The sequence below is a fragment of the Zalophus californianus genome, chromosome 6 (genome assembly GCF_009762305.2).
Source record: "Zalophus californianus isolate mZalCal1 chromosome 6, mZalCal1.pri.v2, whole genome shotgun sequence".
Taxonomy (NCBI): Eukaryota; Metazoa; Chordata; class Mammalia; order Carnivora; family Otariidae; genus Zalophus; species Zalophus californianus.
The window spans coordinates 25113494-25134083 of NC_045600.1; the positions used below are offsets into that span (position 1 = coordinate 25113494).

At 46.5% G+C, this 20590-nt stretch overlaps 2 protein-coding genes across 6 annotated transcripts in view; one reads left to right on the forward strand and one right to left on the reverse strand.

The window, feature by feature from the left end:
• The window catches only part of LRRC74A (leucine rich repeat containing 74A), a 31494-nt gene extending 14522 nt beyond the window's left edge, over positions 1-16972 (reverse strand). For both annotated transcript variants that reach the window (XM_027571619.1, XM_027571618.1), the window contains exons 1-7: positions 16642-16972; positions 14980-15108; positions 11982-12154; positions 9404-9511; positions 8319-8415; positions 3336-3385; positions 2888-2969 (exon numbers count right to left, since the gene is read on the reverse strand). In XM_027571619.1, coding sequence (XP_027427420.1) covers positions 2888-2969; positions 3336-3385; positions 8319-8415; positions 9404-9511; positions 11982-12154; positions 14980-15108; positions 16642-16678 — 676 coding nt within the window. In that variant the 5' untranslated portion in view covers positions 16679-16972. The remainder of the gene's footprint in view (positions 1-2887; positions 2970-3335; positions 3386-8318; positions 8416-9403; positions 9512-11981; positions 12155-14979; positions 15109-16641) is intronic.
• A 183-nt stretch (positions 16973-17155) lies between these two features.
• Positions 17156-20590, forward strand: part of ANGEL1 (angel homolog 1) — a 35373-nt gene continuing 31938 nt past the window's right edge. The window contains exons 1-2 of one of the 4 annotated variants that reach the window (XM_027571486.2): positions 17156-17643; positions 20021-20119. The gene's annotated coding sequence lies outside the window, so the exon portion shown is untranslated. The remainder of the gene's footprint in view (positions 17644-20020; positions 20120-20590) is intronic. The other 3 variants (XM_027571487.2, XM_027571488.2, XM_027571489.2) reach the window with 3 other exon arrangements.

Here is a 20590-nt window from a genome sequence, read left to right on the forward strand (position 1 = left end):
TATGGTTTCTCTCCCTCTCTGATTTCGTCTTGTTTTATTTTTCCCTCCCTTCCCCATGCTCCTCTGTTTTGTCTCCACCTTTTCAAGGACTCTGTCCTGCAATTTTCTCCTCTTCCTTCCTCATGACCCATTTCTTCTTCTTTTCTTCCTATCAGCATTTTCCTTCTTTACGAAACTTCCTGCCTCCATGTCACCCATCTTTCTGCCCCAGCCTCCTCTCCGAGGGGCTCCTGGAGGTGCCCACATTGCCATTCACTTCTTTGCATCCCCTTTTCAATTCTGCTCCCTCCAGTCAGGTCTCCACACTCACCTCCTTCACTAACACAGCTTTTGTCAAGGTCACCAATTATCTTCATGTTGCTGAGTCCTGTGGTCACCTTTCTGACCTCATATTATTTGACCTCTAAGCAGTACTTGAACCAGCCGAGACCTGATTCCTTCTTGAAAGCATCCCTCACTTGGTTCCTTGATACCTCACCTTCCCCCACCTACTCCTGCTCAGGCTCCTCCTCCCCCTCTGGGACACCTAAAGGTGTCAGAGTGGTCCAGTGGCCGCCTTCTTAACTCCATCCACACTCCTTGCCTAGATGATCTCCTCTTGCCCCATGGTTTTAAATACATTGCCATACCTCTAACTCTCACATGCATATCTCCAGTCCTGACCTGTTCACCAAGCTCTAAATCCATATAGCAGACCAGATATCTCCCCGTAGATGTCAAACAGACAAGGTAAGCATCACATGACCAAAACAGAAGTCTTGGCTCCTGATCCCTGTCCCTCCGTACCTGTTACTCCCCGAGTCTTTCCCCATCTAAGTAAATGGCACCACCATCCAACCAGTTCCTGAAACAAAATAACCAGGCGTGTATCTTCCTCTCTTCCTTTCCTTCATTCTCCACATCAGCAAGTCCTTCTGGCTTTACTTCCAAAGTCCATTCTGGATCCGTCCACTCCTCTCTACCACCACCTCCTTCCTCGGCTCCAGCTATGGTCCTGTCTTGCCTGGACTGCTGCATTAGCCTCCTCACCGGCCTTCCTTCTTCCATTCTTTTTTTTTTTTTTAATTAAAGTGTAATTAACATACAATGTTATGTTAGTTTCAGGTGTATGACATATTGATCCAACCATTCTATACATTACTTAGCGCTCACTATGGCAAGTGTAGTCACCATCTGTCACCAAACAACACTATTACAATATTATTGACAGTATTCTCTATGCTATACTTCTCATCTCCATGACTTACTTGTTTTATAACTGGACGTTTGTACCTCTCAGTTCCCTCCACCTATTTCACCTCTGCCCCCTGCCCCTGCCCCAGCAGCCACGAGGTTGTTCTCTGTATTTAAGAGTCTGGTTGTGCTCAGCTGTGTTCTTCATAAAACTACATAAAACTTCACAAAACAGTTCCTCTAAAACTGCAAATCAAACCGTGTCACTCCCCGACATTTAACACCCTGCGCTGACTTCTCATCGTGTGGGGAATGAAATTCAGACTTCATGCATGTCATGGCCCACCAAGCCCCACCTGAATGGCTGCAGGCCACCTCGGTGACCTCCTCCTTCTATTGCCCTCTCCTGCCTGCTCCCCTCCCCACTCCCCTGCCTGCTCTGCTGCAGCCAAACTGTCCCCCTCCTCAGACATGCCAGGCTCTGCTCCTTTAGCTTAGAATGCTGTGCTTCCAGAACCTGGCATGGCTGATTCTTCTTTGATATTCAGGTTTCAACAAGAAGCCACCTTCCCTGTGGGGCTTTTTCTCACCACCCACCTAAAGCAGCATCTCCCCCACTAATAGTGATCCCCTTTTCTACTCATTTCCCCAGGAATGAACATTTAGGTTCTTTCTTTTCTCTCTCTCTCTTTTTTAAAAGATTTTACTTATTTATTTGACAGAGAGATACACAGCGAGAGAGGGAACACAAGCAGGGCGAGTGGGAGAGGGAGAAGCAGGCTTCCCACTGAGCAGAGAGCCTGATGCGGGACTTGATCCCAGGACCCTGGGATCATGACCTGAGCCGAAGGTAGTTGCTTAACGACTGAACCACCCAGGTGCCCCTCTTTTTTTTCTCTTATAACAAATCTGCAGTGAGCCTCCTCAGACTTTCTCTGTGTACGTGTGAGAGCTTCTCTGAGACATGCACAGGTGAATTGCTCTATCATAGAATATATACATTTTCAATTTTACTAAATACTGTCGAATTGCTCTCCAAAGTGCCTTTACCTGGCAGCTTCAGAGAATTGTTATTTCTCCCTTGGGTTCAATGCACTGGATATTCTCTCACTTGAAATTTCTGTAGCTTTGGTAGATGACAAGGGGGAACTTTTCATTGTTTTATTTTGCATTTCTCTAATTGCTAGAGAGTTTAGGCATTTGGCTTTCTTTTTGCGCTGTCCATATGCCTTGACCATTGTTTTATTGGGAGTATTTATCATTGTCCAATGGATCTATAGGCTCTTTTATCAACATTCTGAACACAAATCTTGTATATGATACAGATGCTGTAAGTATGTACTCTCTATCTGCTGCTTGTCTTTTAACATTGCCCCGTAACATCTTTTATCATAGACAAGTTTTAAACTCATTGTTGTCAAACAGATGAACGGTTTTTGTTACAGTTTATGCCTGCTGTGCATATTTAATCATCCTTAGCCTCCCTGAGGTCAGCAAGTTATTATATTCTTCATCTGTTTTTCTAATCTTTGTAAAGTTTACTTCCCACATCCAGGTGTTGGCTCCACTTAAGATGTGTTTGGGGTGTGGCTTCCATCCCTTTATGATCTGAACATTCAGTAACAATAAAAAAACAGGAGATACAGCCCTGACAGGCAACCGTCTGCCAAGTGCCTCTCCTTTGCTGGCCCTTTCCCTCTGCGGGGGGACTCACCCAGCATCTGGCCCACGTACTCTCCTCCCTTATCGGAGAACTGGTTGTGGCTGAGATCCAGCGTCTTGATTTGGTAATTGGCCTGGAGAAAGAAAGTGTAGAGAGAGGTGAGTTTTGGCTTCTCTATGGCTACCTCTTTCATCTCAGGGCCATGTGATGGAGGGCTCCCAGGCACCAAAAATCGGGTGGACGCGAGTTTTTAGACCGAAGACATTCTCCTGTGCATTTTTGTGTAACTGTTGATGACCCTGGCAGGGTCTCATCCCATCCAAAGGGCCCTGCTACTGCTGTGGCTGTTGTCAGGCTCGGCAGAGTCCAGACCCTCACCAGCTCCCTAGACATTCAGGGGACCTCACCTCTCTCTGCCCGGAGCCACCCGCCATGCCCCCACATCACCCAGGGCCATCCCCCACAGGGCTCTCAGTGGCCCCTGCCCCTCACTTCTTACCGACAGGGCTTGGCACAACAATTCTGCGGATTCATCCCTGAAGTTATTTCCTGCAGTGAAGGGTGGGGTGGGGTGGGGTGTTTGCAATGTTGTCCAGACTAGGGCTCCCTTCCTCTCCCGTGTCCTGGCCCTGCCAGGCTCTTCCTTTTGGAACAATCAGCCATAGGAAAGGTGGCAAGTACTTAAAGCAAATATACAAACATGGAAGAAAACAGGAGAAAAGAGGGCAACTATTTGCCTTTCGCTTTAACATTGTCTGCCATGATAGGGCAGGGAGTTCCAGGAGCCCGCGCACGGTCCCCTGTGCGCCCCCTGGTGGTGCCATCCCCTAGCTTAGTGCCTAAAGTCTGTCACGTGATAAAAAATAAGACTACAGCAGCAAGGCCAGGACCAGAGGGGAACAAGTGAGGCATGCCCTTTGTGTGCAAAATCTCAGCTCAGTAAGCACAATGAGCAATATCTTAATACAATATTTGTAAAAATCAAAATTAATGCAACACTTCTTTGTTGAACAAAATTTAAAAAATTTTAAATGCAGGATTAGCCCCTACACTTGCATGGCTAGGCCTCACTCACCTCACCCCAATCTGTCCCTTTTGGATCCTGTTTTATATTTGAAGTGTTGATATTTTGTTCACCACAGACTTTTTTTTTTACATTATTTTTGACATTCACAAACACAATATTATTTACTTGTTACTGAACTTTTTTGTGCCCCTTAAATTCTGGGACTGAGGCGTGTGCTTTCCTTATCTTACTCTTGGCCCAGCCCTCCTGGACAGTTTAAAAGATTTCTGGAAAATTGGGGTGCTTGGGTGGCTCAGTCAGTTGAGCGTATGACTCTTTTTTTTTTTTTTAAAGATTTTATTTATTTATTTGACACACAGAGAGAGATAGCGAGAGAGGGAGAGAGCACAAGAAGGGGGAGCGGCAGGCAGAGGGAGAAGCAGGCTTCCTGCATGAGCAGGGAGCCCGATGTGGGGCTCGATCTCAGGGCCCTGGGATCATGACCTGAGCCGAAGGCAGCGGTTTAACCAACTGAGCCACCCAGGCGCCCCTGAGCGTATGACTCTTGATTTTGGCTCTGGTCATGAACGTAGGGTTCTGGGATGGAGCCCTGCATCAAGCTCCGTGTCAGGCTCTGTGCTCAGCGGGGAGTCTGCTTGAGGATTCTCTCCCTCTTCCCCCTCTTCCTCCATTCTCGTGCTCTCTCTCTCTCTAACATAAATAAATCTTTTTAAAAAAAGATTTCTGGAAAATAAATGACCTAGAGACTTATCCCCAAATTTCTCCTTTAAACCCTTGATAATTGTATCTTTAGCACCTAAACAGGGCTTGGCACCTAACAGTGCTCCATAAATGTTTACTGAATGAATGAATGAACCCACTGAGACACAAATGCTTCTTGGTTGCATCTGTACCAGTGCAATAAAATGAGATAATAAGCTAGGCAAGGTATAAAATTAGGTTTCTAGCAAAAAAAAAAAAAAAATTAGGTTTCTAGCTATTCAAATTGTGTTTACATCAGTGGTTACAAATAGTAGAGCTGGCTGTAAGTTTGATAAAATACAGATGCCTAGATCCCTCCCTTTAAAGATTCTGATTCAGCAGCCTAGGATGGGACTAGGTAATTTGTATTTTTACAGAGCTTTCTGTATTATGCTAATGTTATATTAGAGGTCTTAGCCAATGCAACTAGAAAAATCACTGGTAGCTATAAATATTGGAAAGAAGAGACAAAACTCCCATTATTTGCAGAAAGATCACCTACCTAAATAATCCAAGAAAATTAATTGACAAAATGTTAGAACTAGGAAGATAACTCAGTAAAGTGACTGGGGCGGGGGTGCCTGGGTGGCTCAGTCAGTTAAGCATCTGACTCTTGATTTCGGCTCCGGTCATGGTCTCAGGGTACTGAGCCCCATGTTGGGCTCTGTGCTGAGTGTAGAGCCTGCTTGAGATTCTCTCTCCCTCTCTCTCTGCCCCTCCCCACCCCCCACTTGCACTCTCTAAGTAAATGAATGAATGAATGAATAAATAAATAAAGTGACTGAACATAGGGTCAATGTACAGAAATTAATAGCTCTCAGATATATCAGTAATGACCACTTAGAATATATGATAGAAAAACATTCTGTTCACGCAGGAATAAAATGATAAAACACCTGGACCTAATATGAAATGTGCAAGACTTCTAATGGAATAAAAGCATAATACTTTATTGAAGAAGATAAAAAAAGACTTGAAGAAATAGAGAAAAACCTAGTGCTTGGGATTGGGACCCAAGTATTGACTTCAACATCCACACATTTAATCATTCTGATTTACAGACAACTTGCTGAGAGCCAAAATGGAGACAGTATAGGGAAACAGATTTTCCCCTGGTGGTACTGTAACCTGCTACTGTCTTCTTACATGAAGACATTAAATATTTTGAATATGTCAATTCTTTCCTAAATTAATCTAGAACATTAAATATAACCCCAAGCAAAATTCCAACAGTTTTGGGGGGTTTTTTTTTGATGGAACTTGACAGGATGATTCTAAAATTCAGCTAGAGGAGAAATTGCACAAGAATAACCAAGATTACTTTGAAAAAGGTCAGATTTTTTCCACTCAAATATAAAATGTATTGTGTCATATAATGATACAGCTAGTATATTACATATTATATACTTGATATATTTCGTTAATTACAACTAATCATTACATTATAACACTTGGCATATAATTTTAATATTCTGAACAAATATTAAAACTGTGGTGTTGTCATAGACACAGAGATTAATAAAATGGAAAAGAAAATCTAGAAAGAAACTTGTATTTATATGGAAGTTTAATATACAATAAAGGTGACATTTCAAGTTAGTCAGTAAAGAGTAGTTTATTCAGGGCGTGCCTGGGTGGCTCAGTCATTAAGCGTCTGCCTTTGGCTCAGGTGGGGCTCCCTGCTCCGCGGGAAGCCTGTTTCTCCCTCTCCCACTCCCCCTGCTTGTGTTCCCTCTCTCGCTGTACCTATCTCTGTCAAATGAATAAATAAAATCTAAAAAAAAAAAGAATAGTTTATTCAGTTAATGATGCTGGGACACTTCGCTATACATTTTGGAAATACAGTGTTTGATTCTTTCTCTACCTCATGCCATGAATAACAATAAACTCCAGACATATTGAAGGTTAGGGATGAAAAAACAAAATCACAAAAATACTTGAAGAAAATTAAGGAAAAGTTTTTATAATCTGAAGTAGAAAACAGTTTTTTGAGCAGGACTACAAAAATCAAATCCATAAAAAAGAATGATGAACTTGACAATGGTAAATAATACAAACTTACGTATAAGAAAACACCATAAGCAAAGCCATATGTAACATTCCAATATTCAAGTGTGAATATGTATAATATATAAAGAGTTTCTAACACTCAATAATACAAACAATCCCATAGAACAATTGACATTTCATAGAGGAGGAAATAAAAAAGGAAATAAGCATCTGGAAAAGATGTTTTATTTCAGTAGTAATGTGAGAATGTAATAAAGATAGTAATAGTGATGAACACTTATTGAATACTTAGGTCCTAGGTATTGCTCTAGGTGTTACAGATTTTAATTCCCTTCATCTCAGCAGTCACTGTCTGAAGTAGGTAATATAATTCTCCCTAGTTTATAAATGAGAAAAATGAGTCACAGAAGGCCTAGATAACTTGCCTTGTTTCAAAGCTGGGATTTGCACCCACATACTGTGACTTCAACAGCCACACACTTAACTATTCTGATTCCCAAAAAACTTGCTAATAACCAAAGAAAACAGATAGATATTCCATTGGTGGAATTGTGAGCTGGTATAGTCCTTTTTTTTTTTTTTAGACTTTTTTTTGGTAGGTCATCTCTACCCCCAATGTGGGGCTCTAACTCACAACCCTGAGATCAAGAGTTGCACGCTCTATTGACTAAGCACCAACTAAGCACCCCTGGCATGATCTTCTTCTTCTTTTTAAAGATTTATTTATTTATTTGAGAGAGAGAGAGAGAGAGAGAGAGAGTGCACATGTGAGTGCGGGGAGGGGCAGAGGGAGAGGGAAAACCAGACTCCCCACCGAGCAGGGAGCCTGATGTGGGGCTCGATACCAGGACCCCAGGACCTTGACCCTAGCCAAAGGCAGACGCTTAACTGACTGCCACCCAGGTACCCCTGTTTCTAATAATTCTATTTTCTCAAGTTCTTGATGGGGCCACTTGTTAGAATCTGACAGCTCTCATGGTGTTTTGTTTCCTTGTTTTGCAATTTTGGACTGTGAGCCCATCTTTAGTGGAGTTTTATCTGTGGGAATCTCAAGCAGCCTGGAGCCTGGGTCGAGGGACTGTTCCTCCAACTAGGTGTTCTATTTGTTCCTGTTGCATGCCCCAGGGCATTACCAGTATAGGACCACTTAGGTTAATTTCTTAGGGGTTCCAGGACCCTGAAGATAATATAAACTCAAACCACAAACCTGAGTGAGGACAAGTCTGTGGGTGCTAGAGTTCTCAAGTGACTTTTTTTTTCTGTGAGAGAGACAGATAACAGACTAATTAAAAACTGAGTGTACAACTGGGGTCAGGTAGCAATAAATGCTGTTAAGAAAAAAAATAGTGATGGCGATGGAGGGGAGGTCTGGGAAGTCCCCCCTCAGGAGATGACATTTGAGCAGAGGCATAAATAAAGCAACAGAGGGAACCATGCAGATATCTGGGGGAGAGAATTTCAAGCAGAGGCAAGCATGCTGCCAAGTGGGTCAGAAGTCTCTTGTCCAGGACAGCCAGGAAGCCAGTGTGGCCATGGGGAGGGGGAAAGGATGGCCAGAGGGCTTAGCAGGGTGCGGACGCAGTGTTCTGATCTTGAATCGCAGAGGGTGCCTGGTCTGGCTCAGTTAGAGCCTGGATTCTCTCTGCTCTTCCCCTTCTCGACTTTTCAGCCCCTTGTTCTCTCCTGCCTCTTCCATGGGCTCACCTGAAAGCTGGAGTTTCCAGAGCGAAGAGGTATTTCTCTGAAGGAATTCCGAGATGATTCTGGCCCCCTTCAAGCCAAGATCATTGTCGGAAATATTCTAAAAGGCAAGAACACGCTTATGTGTGTGAAAGTCCCAGCCAAGGGCCCTCGTTAACAAATGGTGTCGGGGTGGGGCTTATAGGAGGCCGGCACCAGGGAGTAGGGCTGGGAGGGGAGAGGGGCAGGGGTGAAAGGGTAGGAAGCATTGGGAAGAGCAAAGGAGCAGAGGACAATGGGAATTCAGCTTTCCTAAGGCCCAGCTGTGAGGCCCTCTCACTGGTCTCCGTTTTCTCTGAAGTTGGTTTTGGTGACTCCCCACTTCTCTGGTTTAGCCCTAGTACTTTAGATAAGCACACTGTATTATTATTATTATTATTATTATTATTTTAAACCTAAGACAGCTTTATGTGGAGAGTTTGGCATAAAGCAATTGAAAGATTCGTTTAGAGTAACTCATCATGGTAAATTCTATTCATTGATTCATGAAGCATGGACTCTGCTGGGAACACGTAGGGATACAAATGGACATAGTCCTTTTGGGCTAGCAGGAGGGACCTTTATATAAACCAGCCCTATTATCTTAATTGTTTCTCCTCTCTTTTTTCCCCCCATTTTTTAATTATGGTAAACTAGACATAACACAACATTTACTGCCGTAACTCTTCCTAAGGGTACCGTTCAGGGGTCTGAAATATATTCACATACTTATGCAACCCTCACCATCATCTGTCTCCAGACACCTTGTGTTTGATGAAAGCATTTCATGCCTTTATTTTCTCTAAGTTCACTTTAAAGCGACTCTGTGGAAGGGCTTATAAGGTCCAGGCAGAATTGGTTTCTCAGGGTTTCCTCAGGCCACAGGGAACACAGCCCCCCGGCCAGCCTCTGACACGCGCGGCCCTCCTCTGAGAAGTCACCTCTGGAGGAGAGGGGCCTCCGGGCCACTCGCAGAAGGCTGGAGGCTGGCCAGGGCCAGGGTGGGGCCCTCTGGTGGGTTCTGAGAGCCTTGGTGCGGGGGAGGGAGCTGGCAGAGCAGGGCACAGTACCATCTCCTGCAGGTAGTAATTCTCTTGAAGCATCTCCACCAGGCTCAGGAGGCCCTCCTCCATGAGAGAGTTGTCTGCCAGCTCCAGGGTGACGACACTCATGTTGGACTTCGGCCGCCACCAGGGGAGGGGGAGAAAGACAGAGGGAGTCTGTGATCCGGCCAGTTCCCCGCCCTTGCCCAGAGCCTGTCCTCTTCTTGAACATCCCAGCCTTTTGGGAGGGTATGGAGACGCAGGTTAGCACTTCTGGAGAATGGAGAGGAGCAGGAGAAAGCCCAGGGACAAGCCATCCTGCTGAGGTGTGCTGGGACAATATGCTTATTCTGGGCACCTCCACCAAAGGGGGCTCTGCAGGGGAATTTAGAATGGGGACATTAAAACGATGAAGTGGGGGCGCCTGGGAGGCACAGTCATTGGGTGTCTGCCTTCAGCTCAGGTCATGATCCCAGGGTCCTGGGATTGAGCCCCACATCGGGCTCCCTCCTCCACGGGAGGCCTGCGTCTCCCTCTCCCACTCCCCCTGCTTGTGTTCCCTCTCTCGCTGTGTTTCTCTCTGTCAAATAAATAAAATCTTTAAAAAAATAAAAAATAAAAAATAAATAAAATGATGAAGTCCCTGAAAACTGCGAGGAACAGGGATGATCTAAACAGACTAGCTATTTAGCCTGGAGGAGAGAAGCTGTGACCTACTCTAAGATTAAGGAGAACTTGCTGCATTTAATCAGGGTATTTAAACATAAAACATCTACTGGCGCCGGCTTTTTCCAGAGGTCTTGCTTCTAGTTTAGGCTCTGGCTTATCTGGTACGTTTCTTTAGTCAGGACATGGCCCCAAGGCTGCTTGGAAGGACCCGGGCTTCAGTCTTAAATATCTACATCCAAGCTAGTCGGCATGCCCACAGGCAGCAAGGTCAGAGGAAGTGACTTGCAGCAAGAGGGCCAGGGGTCCGCTCTCAGCAGCACTGTTTGCTTTTCTCCCCTTCCGCACCTCAGGGGTCTCGGTATGGAAAGAACAGATACATGGCTGGACTTGAGCATTTTCAAAGTGTGCCAAGCAGCGAGAGAGGTAGCCAGCGGTAAGGAGCTCTAGCTCCAGGCAAAGGGCAAATGTGAGCTCAGCTACTGCGATGGGAAATGGTCCGCTCAGGGCCTTCTGGTCTCAGCTCTCTGGGCGGGCAAAATTCCATCGTGCTCAAAGGCCACGGTCCTGGCTCAGGTGGCCAGGTGTCATTTAACAGTGTCCAGGATCGGGGGGTCGGATGGCCAGTTCCGGAGTCACCCTGGTGACCAGCATGGTGTGGGGGGCAGTGGGCAACCCCTCCCCCCAGGACTATCCACATTCATCTCACACAGGCCGGTAGCCACTGGTTACCCTTTGTGCCCACTGCCGGGGAAACAAGAATGAACAGAGAAGATCTGAGCACCCCACCAAGTGCAAGGGCGCAGAGGCGGGCAGGTGAGGGAGGGATGAGACGCCTGAAACATGACCATCACTATCAAGGTGCTTTTAAGCTAAGCCAGGGAAACACGACATGTGCAGAGTTGAACAGTACAAAAGATAAATAACAGTTTAGTCCGCTGACATGTCACAGTGATTAATTGTCAAATTAGTGACACAGAGAATCAGAGAAGAGAAAACTCCCCCAAACAGAAACTGTTGTTACTAAGAGAGAAGTGGCCCAAGTCCTGAGAGAATTGCATTATTATCCGTTTTTTTTTTCATGAAACTCATGAGGTAATGGTGCATTCCTAACACCTCATTAATCAGTCTTTCAACACTCAATAAATTTCGAGATGACTTTGTTCGTTCTCTGCTCTTCTCCTCTTCCCTCCCCCCCCCAGAAAGCAGCACAATCTCACATTTTATGTAGCCTCTTAATGGGCATGTGCTAAATGCAAATGCTGTTCTATTTCCCAAAATAAGTGAGTACTTTTTTTAAAAAATCAAACTTTCCCTTTACCATCCTAAATGAACAGTGTTGTGCTGACCTACAGTTGTCACGTGTTCTGTTTTTCTGGGATGGAAGGTGGTTTGTATACAATCAATTATAATTATATAAAGCCATGATGAATTCAAGGTCAAGTCCTTGGTTGCTCATGCCAAGCCGAGAGAAAGAGAGAGAGAGAGAGAATTATTCCTGTGGGAAAACATGATCTACTCTACAGTGTGATCTTTTAAGAATTATAACATTGCAAAAGGCAAGCATTGAATAGAATAGCTCAGTAGTGAACCTATTTATAGCAAAAGTGAGCTTTGGAATTGAGACCCAGGCTGACGTTTTGTACTACGCACTTGCATTAGTGCCCAGCCCAGCCACTTACCCAGGGCTGTTGCCTTTTCTTCCTGAAGCAGAAAGAGCATAGGCTTCTAAGACCAAGATCCCTAGCAGCCCCCTTCCCAGGAGCTAATGGGGCATCCCTGCCTGTTAGGTAAATCAACTGGTAGTCAAGCAGAGCCTAGGGCAGGGTGGGCACAAAGCTTGAAATTTAGGGTCCCATGGAGGATCTCTCTGAGTCTTGGGCCCAGCACTCCATCAAACCCCACCTCTGTCTACACATGCTCCCGTTGGCATGCTCACCACCAGGGCTATAGCAATAGCCTTGGTACCGTTGGGGCCCAGCCCATGGTGGTTGAGGTTCACGTAGGACTCCTCCATATTCCGGAGAAAGTAGGAGACAGGCACTACGCCCATCAGTTTGCAGGCCTCCAGGTACAGCTCCCTTTGTCCAGTGGTGGAAAATTTCTCCATATCTACACAGAAGATGCAAATGGATGAAGTGGGGTTTCTCTTCTCCCTTTGCCTTATTTCCCCTCTAACCCCAGGCCAGGTGCGCTTCTGCCTGGTGTTCCCTCTGCCTGAGGATGTCCCTGTGGGTGTGTGCGCTGGAGGGCGACTCCAATCAGGAAGGCAGCTGGAAGTGGGAGAGGGAGACCCAAATTTTAGAAAGCCCCAGATGGACGTCTCCCTTTGGGTAAGGGACAAGGCCCCTGGTTTTCGGACCCAAGCTTTCCTAGGAGAAGGAGCAGTGTGCCCACGCCCACCTTCCCGGGTTGCCCACATCCAGGACTAATTATCAAGGATGCATAAAGGCCCTGCTCTTTTGCCCACTGTGGGGCAGCTCTGAAAGTCCAAACAGACAAGAAGCTCATTCGTGATAGTTGAGGGGAGCCTCCATTTAGTTTTAGTGTTATGGCCACTCTTAAAATGAGAGCCACAAGGGAAGTTTTACTAAAGATTTAGAGAGGTTCCAACTTTAAAATACCCACGTAGGACTGAGTGGGCTTCTCAAGGTGGCCAATCAGTGCAAGATGGAGAGCCCCCCCAAATCAGCATGAAACAAAGAAACTTGTATTTGAGTGGGCTTTCCTCTTTCAAAGACTTGCATGTCATTTTCCTCACAAAAAGGATGGTCATGCCTCCTTTACCAATGACAAATCTAGCCCCAGATCACACACAGCTGATCAGCGCTAAAACCAGCTAACAGAATAGGGGACTTTAATCTCTCCATTCCAACCTCTTGGGGCATTTGTTCCTTGGGATTTAGACCTGCCTGGCTCGTGGTCAATGGGCAGTGGGCCTCCCTGGGTTCCCTATGCCCTCACAGCTGTCTCCTCATTAGGTGAGTCCCTTCCATGGCTTCCCATGGCCATCTGGGGTCTAAAGCCTGCATCTGTTTTTCTTTTGGATGCCAGGGCCTTTGGCCAATCCACCCCGGACATTTCTGAGGCAGACAATGAGAGCTTTGTCAGTGAAAGGACAACTTTACAAGGAAGTTGACTTTGCAGACACAGCTACTAACTAGCCTTCTTAGGATGGTCGTAGAGCAGAGTTCTCAATCTTGGCACTACTGACATTTTGAGTTGGATAATTCTCGGTTGCGAGGAGCTGTCTTGTGCCGTGAAGGATATTTAGCAGGATTCCTGGCCTCTGCCAGCGAGATGCCAGTAGCATCCTTCACCCCACCCCGGCCCAGGTTGCCCAATGTCCCCTGGGGTGCAAAATTGCCTCCGAGTGTGAACCACGGCCACACAGGACGGACAGCATGTGGCAGGTGATCAACTTGTCCTGTCTTCTCTCCCTCCTCCGTAGCTTCGTTGCAGCTTTGCTATTGCGCCTGGGCTCAGGCCTCAGGCCTGCCCAGGAAGCCCTCCCTGCCCCATTCCCATCACCCCAGTACCAGCGGCAGGGGCATGAGAAGCTGGAGTAGCTGGGCTCTGGGTTTCTGCCCCAGCACGGCAGAGATGGGTAGAGATCCCTGTTTGCCAAGGCAGGGTCGGTAAGCCCCACCTTTGTCCTTGGCACTAAGTCTGCTCTGTTTTGTTCTGCTGACCCTTTCTAGCTGTAGTCACTATGGTTGTATTTTATTTTATTTTTTTAAAAGATTTTATTTATCTATTTATTTGAGAGAGAGAGAGAGGGCATGAGCTAGGGGAGTAGCAGAGGCAGAGGGAGAAGCGGGCTCCCTGCTCGGGGCTCGATCCCAGGATCCTGGCAGATGCTTAGCTGACTGCCGTCCAGGCGCCCCACTCTGGTTGTATTTTAGAGGCAGCTTGCAACAGCGTTATCTCTTTTGGGGAGTTGGGGGTGGGGGAGGAATGGCATGGAAGCAGGAATCTGGGAGAAAACATCCAGTTTCTATCTGCCACCCCCTCCAACCAGGTAAAATTCTGTGTTGAAAACATTAGTACATTAGCAGTCTTGACATGGAAAAGAAGTCAGAAAAAGAGCAACAAGATGCAGGCTGGGCAGGCAGGAAAGAGGCATGCGTGGAGGGGAAGTTGTGTGTTGACCATGGGTGGGGAGGTTTACGCACTGACTGACCCAGGCTGGCCCATCAGGCAGGGCGAGCCTTGTGCTCACCTTGCTTCACAGGGGTTCTGGGCACCACCCTCCTCGGGGAAACAGAGAGGGAGAAGAGGGTGAAGCCTTGTTTGCAGTAACAGAGTCTTTGCTGCAGCTCAGCCAGCACCCTCCTTCCCCGCCCTCCCACTTCCCAGGGCACACTTGCTTTGTCCAGGGCGAACTCTCAAGTAGGAGAACCAAGAACTCAAATGTGAGTAGAGAGGAAAGTCACCAGGATGCAAGATGGGCCACAGACACTCCAGGGGCCCCCATAATACGGAGCAGATTGGCAGGGTGGGGTGAACAGGGGATCGGTGAACATTGGCATCTCTCCGTGGCCTTGGGCAACTCACACAATCCCCGTAAGCCTCAGTTTCCTCCTCTTTAAAACGTGGGTGATGATGACTACCTCCCGGGACACTTGCAAAGATGACATGTGGAAACATTGAGAAAACCAGAAATCCCCGTCCATGTATTGGTTTAGCTTCCAACAAGCTGATGTGACCACTGGGCTCACCAGGAAGGCCACCAGCACAGGGCCGCTGCAGCTGCCACCACCAGGCCAGCCTTGAGGAGGATGTGGCATAAAGCCGCCCCAGGCTGCAGCCACTCTCCTCCTGCAGGACAGATAGCCCAGGGGCCAGAGCCACGGCCGCCCCGGGGGAGCAGAGCTGTCCAGCTTCTGAGGAAGGAGGCGCGCCACCCACCCCCCCCACTAAGGGCCCACCCTCACCTTTGATCTCCAGGTCGGTTTCTGAGCTCTCCCGGGCTGCCTTCTCTTTTCCTACAGCCCTGGAGGCCTCGGCCTCACAGTAGAGGGTTTCATCACTGTTCTGTGGCGCTGGTTCAGTTTCGGGTTCATCTGGAAGAAAAATTCATCTCCTTGATGCTGGAAATGAAACCTGCTGGCCTTTCACGTGGAGCCCGACCTATGCTCCCTGGCTCTGCAAGGCGGTCCCGGCTACAGCCTGGGGCGCCCCAGCCTCATGGGGCTCGGGGTGCTGAGGAACTGCAGTATGCGTTCAGTCCCCCAGGGGGACTTCATTCTACAAGCCCTCCCTCCCAGACAGTGCCACCTCCTGATCGTCTGTAGGGTCTTGTGCTAAATGCCCTGTGTCCTCTGGGGACTCCCTGCTTCTGCCCCGTTCCCTGCTTTGAGCCTATCTCAGAGACTGGATTTTTCCTGCTCTTTTGGCTCACTCTTTTCCTGCTCATCGGCTTGGGTGGGGTTCAGGGTCCGCTTCACTCTTTTAGGGAGAGGATGTGTGCCGATGCCTAGGCTTCCTCATTGGCAGGCACAAGCCATGCTGCGGACGGCCTGGGGCAGGGCAGGGCAGGGCAGGCGACTTGGGTCAAATGTGAAATGAAGTGGAACAGGAACAGTCCCAAGGAGAAAAAAGGATAACTTGATTCCTAAGAATTTGACCTAGCTTCTCTCCCTTTCAGTCCAACATTTTGGGACCATGAAGAAGGAAGGGCCTGCAAAATCTTGCTGGGGTCAAAATTAATTGCTATGATTAAATATCCATGCCCTACACTTCCCTCCCACCAGTCCCTAAACTCGCTGGACATGGGTTTTCTGCCATTGGACCACTGATCTGGAATAAGCATGGGCTCCTGAAAACCTCACACAAGGGTCCAGAGCTAGTCACCCCACCTCTGTGGGATGCAATGTTTGGGGAAGCCATGCTTGACCACCAGATAGCCCATCAGAACTTGGCCAATCTACTCTTTGGGTGGGCTGAGAATTTGTGGCAGTGGTCCCAAGTTTTAACCACCCAGGTTCTAAGATAGTGGGGTTCCTAATGAGTCCATGCAGGTCTGTGTTTTCTTAGTCCTTATCCATAAACCCAAGCTCCAATGTTTATTTCCAACAGGGTAAGACAAGGTCTGCGTGACAAGGGGTGGAAGGAGCAGTCCCCCAGCAGTTAGAAGACATACAGTGGCTTAGCCATCAAAAAGTGATGACTTTCTGAGTCTTAATAGCCTCATTAGTACTACAATTTCAGAATTCTGTAGAATGCTATTAAATATTTAACTGTCTCTCTAGGAAAAAAAAAAATCCTGATTTGGAGTGTTAGCCAATTCAGGTGGCGTGAATATTCCCAACATGGCTGATTTCAAACTACCAACATGACATAGGCCAGCTCACAAAATGAAAATTAAAGTCAGCCAGAGCTAGTCCAAGCCAGTTCCAGCATAGTATCGCATCTCGCATCCAACTCTCTCACTCCCTGTTTGGGAAGCCCTGAAGCCAAGTCACTGTGACACACTGTCCTGGCTCTAGAGGGTCCCACGTGAGAAGAGGAGGGGGCTTCAGGTCCATGTGATCACTGAGTATTATACTGAGGCAGCCCAGAAGGGCCCGGGGGGTGAGAGATGGTTGCCTGTTCACCTTTTGTCTCAGGCTCAAGAGGCTCATCATTGTCCATGGTGCCAGGGCTCTCTCAGGGGCTGCTGCCAGCTTCTTGCCACCTTTCTGCTGCTCCCCTAAGAAGCACAACTGTCCATTCCCTTCTGTCTCAAAGTTTGTGTACCCTGCCCTCAGACAGATAAATCCCAGGGTGGGGGACCTGGAGTTATCCTTCCATCCCAGCAAGCCCTGGAGAGAGGGGGCTTTGGTGGGAACAGGATAGGCATGGATTGGAACCCAACTCTGTCTGGAAGAAGGAGCTCCTTCCCCGGATCATCAGGGAAAGTGGTACAGCTCGGTTTCTGGGAGCCCTGTCGAAAGGATACCCACCCGCCTGTGACTTTGTGATTTAGGACCCACTATCATATCACCTCTTCAACATTCCATGACCTCATGCCGTCATTGTGATCCACGTGGGTGGACCTGGCAACAGCCAGTCTCCCACCCTCTTGGTGGCTCTGGCAGGTCCTCTTTTCTCATATGTCTGTGGGGGCCGAGCCCAGGCTTGGCTGTGAGTGTGCAGGTGCTGTGGGGGGTCCTCTCAGTGATGTTGTGTTTCCCTCTGAGGCAGGAGCAAACCCAAGCCCCTTAGTCAGGTGACTGTGAAGAGCGGCCACCATGTTCTTCTCTCAAGGTGGTTGTGCTTCAGGTACGAAATATTTCAGTGATGGGTGAAGTCCATTTTCTTCTACCCAGTTCTCTTTCCTTTTTTCTTTCCCCCTTGGGAGAGTATCCTCAACCTTGGAGCAGAAGATCAAAAGCAAAGCCCAACAAACATATGTTCTATCACTACAATTTGTTGCAGCCAAAGCATTGTTCAATCCAAATTACCGGGCTGCCTAACTTGAAACCACTCAACCATCATTCACATGCTGGTCTGTTTTCACATGTCTTGGAGTTGAAGTTCACTTGCAGTTTACTCTCAAGAGAATCTGGAGGCGTGTTTGTTCCTTCTTGATAAACTTTCAGCACATCAACGGTCAGGTCAGTGACTGGAGGGCTTGGGGACATGGAAATCCCTCTTTGCCACTCAGAAGAATTATGACAATCTAGGAATTTGTGAAGGGAAACCATAGTTAGAAACCTGAGATGTTACTCCTTCCTTCAGGCATTTGTTCTGTAAAATATTTATGGAGCATCTATTATGTATAAGGCACTGAGATAGTCAACCACTGTGGGGAGGGGATGCAGACATGATTATGGCATGGACCTTTCAGGGCATGTATCATACAAGATAGAAATTGACATAGCCACCTCTAGGGTGTGAGGGTTGTGGGCAAATATTTTTGGCAGAGCTCCCATTCATAAAATGATTTTGGGTCACCCTAAATCAGCATGGCAACACCATTCTACTGGTCCAATCTCCAGTCGTTCCTTGAAAAAAACACCAAGCAGACCGGGGGAGTGCTTGTCTCCTAGGATGATTTGGTAAGCATGAGTCCTGGAGATCATTTGGGCATCTGATATACTCCATGCTGGTGCAGAGGATAAGAAAGTGTCCTTAAAGGAGAAAAAAAGGGCACTGGAGAGTATGTTGGTCCTGGTCTAAACTCTAGGCGCTCTGGACAGCACCACATGGTCTCAGGCACAAAGGGAGAATTAGAAAATTTGGAGGAGAGCACCCTAAATAGCCACTGGGCAGAGGCACCAGGCAGTTACTGGAAATTGATAAGGGTCAGGAGGGAGATTCTCTGGGAGTTCAAGGGAGGGTGAGGTTTCTTCATGCTGAGGAGCGTTTGTGGGCTCTGGACAAGTAGCGTCCTGGCAAAAGGCATTTCCAGGAATGCAGAATAAAGGAAGGCTGCGACAGAGCCCCAGGTGGGTTGGGGGGAATATAGGGTGCAGGGAATAGTAGGGAAAAGGGAGGCAACAGGGTCCAGAGCAATTTCAGGAATAGATTCAATGCAATGAAAAGTCAATAGGAAGCCACTGAAGATTTTTGAACAGGAGCATGATTTAATTAGAACTTCTCTTTATGATGATGGAGAGCAATTATTTATTTATTTGGGGGAAAGAGTCCATTCTGGAGAAATAAAAATATTCAAGAACCATAATTTTAAATTTTATAACCTTTTAACATCACAAAATGTATTTGCAACTTCTTTTTATGTTATTTTAAAAGTTTATTACTGAGGGGTATCCTTTTTATTTTTAAAAGATTTTATTTAGGGGCGCCTGGGTGGCTCAGTTGTTAAGCATCTGCCTCTGGCTCAGGTCATGATCTCAGGGTCCTGGGATCGAACCCCACAGCACACTCTGCATCAGGCTCCCTGCTCGGCAGGAAGTCTGCTTCTCCCTCTCCCACTCCCCCTGCTTGTGTTCCCTCTCTCGCTGTCTCTCTGTCAAATAAATAAATAAAATCTTTAAAAAAACAAAAAAATAAAGATTTTATTTATTTGAGAGAGAGAGAGAGAGAGAGAGAGAAAGCATGAGTGGGGGGAGGGGCAGAGGAGGAGGGATAAGCTGGGATGAAGGGCTTCATCCCAGAACCCTGGGATCATGACCTGAGTTGAAGGCAGACGCTTAACTGACTGAGCCACCCAGGTGCCCCAGGGGTATCCTTTTTTTAAATTAAAATTTTAATTTTGAAATATTTTAGATTGTAGTAGACTTACAAAAATAATAGAGTTCCCATCTACTCTTCACTCAGCTTCCCCTTGTATTTACATCTTGCGCAGCAAAATTATCAAAAGTAAGAAATTAACATTGGTACAATGCTATTAACTCCACTACAGATCGTATTTGTACTTTACCCATTCTTTTACTAATGCCCACTCTTTGTTCTGGGACCCAATCCAGGATCCACATTGTGTTACCATGTCTCTCTCAGTCTCTCCCAAAATATGACCTTTCTTCAGTGTTTGTCTTTTATGACCTTGACACTTTTAAAGAGCACTGGTCAGATATTTGGTGGAATGTCCCTCAATTTGGGTTTGTCTGATGTTTTGTCATGATTACTGGGAAAGGTGCCAGAGCTGATGTGCCCTTTTCAGTGCGTATCAGGGACACATGATGTCAATATGTACTACGTTGATGTCTTGGTCAAGGTGGTATCTGCCAGGTTTATCTATTGTAAAGTTACTGTTTTCCCCTTTGTAGTTATTATATATTTTGGAGAAGATGTTTTATGCAAATATCCTATTTCTGCTTACATTTTTGCCCAATACTTTATTTATTGTGCCCAATAACTTTAGCATCCATTGATCTTACTGAGGTCTTGACTCAACCTTTACTACTGTCATGTTTTAATGGTGATTTTCTGTTTCCCACAATCCTTCTATGTTTGTTAATTGGAATTCTTTTGTAGGAGAGTGGTCCCTCTTCCCTATTTATTTGTTTATTCTGTTGTTTATATTAACAGGGATCATGGATGCTTATCATGGATAGTGCTGATCATGGATACAGGACTATCATTATTTTGCTGTTCAAGTTCCAGCTTTAGCTGTGGGAGCTCATTCAGGTTGGCTCCTATGCCCTTTTGACATGTGCCCCACCTTTTATTTTTATTTGTTTGATCCCTTCCTTCCTTTCTGGCACCACAGGCATCAAGCACTTTTCCAAGGAGAGTGAAACCCTAGGTCTAGGTGCTGGCATGCTCATCACTGTTGGGTTGGCACTGCTTCTAGTCCTTCCCAGTGGATAGAGCTAGGAAATACACATCTGTATGTATATATGTATTAGGTATGTATGTAGGTAGGTAGGTACATATACTAACTCACACATAACAGACATCTGTATTTATTTCCATACCCATCTATCTGTATGTATATTAAACAAAAGCCATGAACACACCAATACCTCTGATTCCAATTCAGCACCACAGGAGACATTCATGTCTTCTCCCTTTTCATATTTGTCATTTCTTTCTCCTCAAGAAACCTGGCTCTCATTTTCTACAACATATTTACTTATTTGCTCATCTCTAGGATAC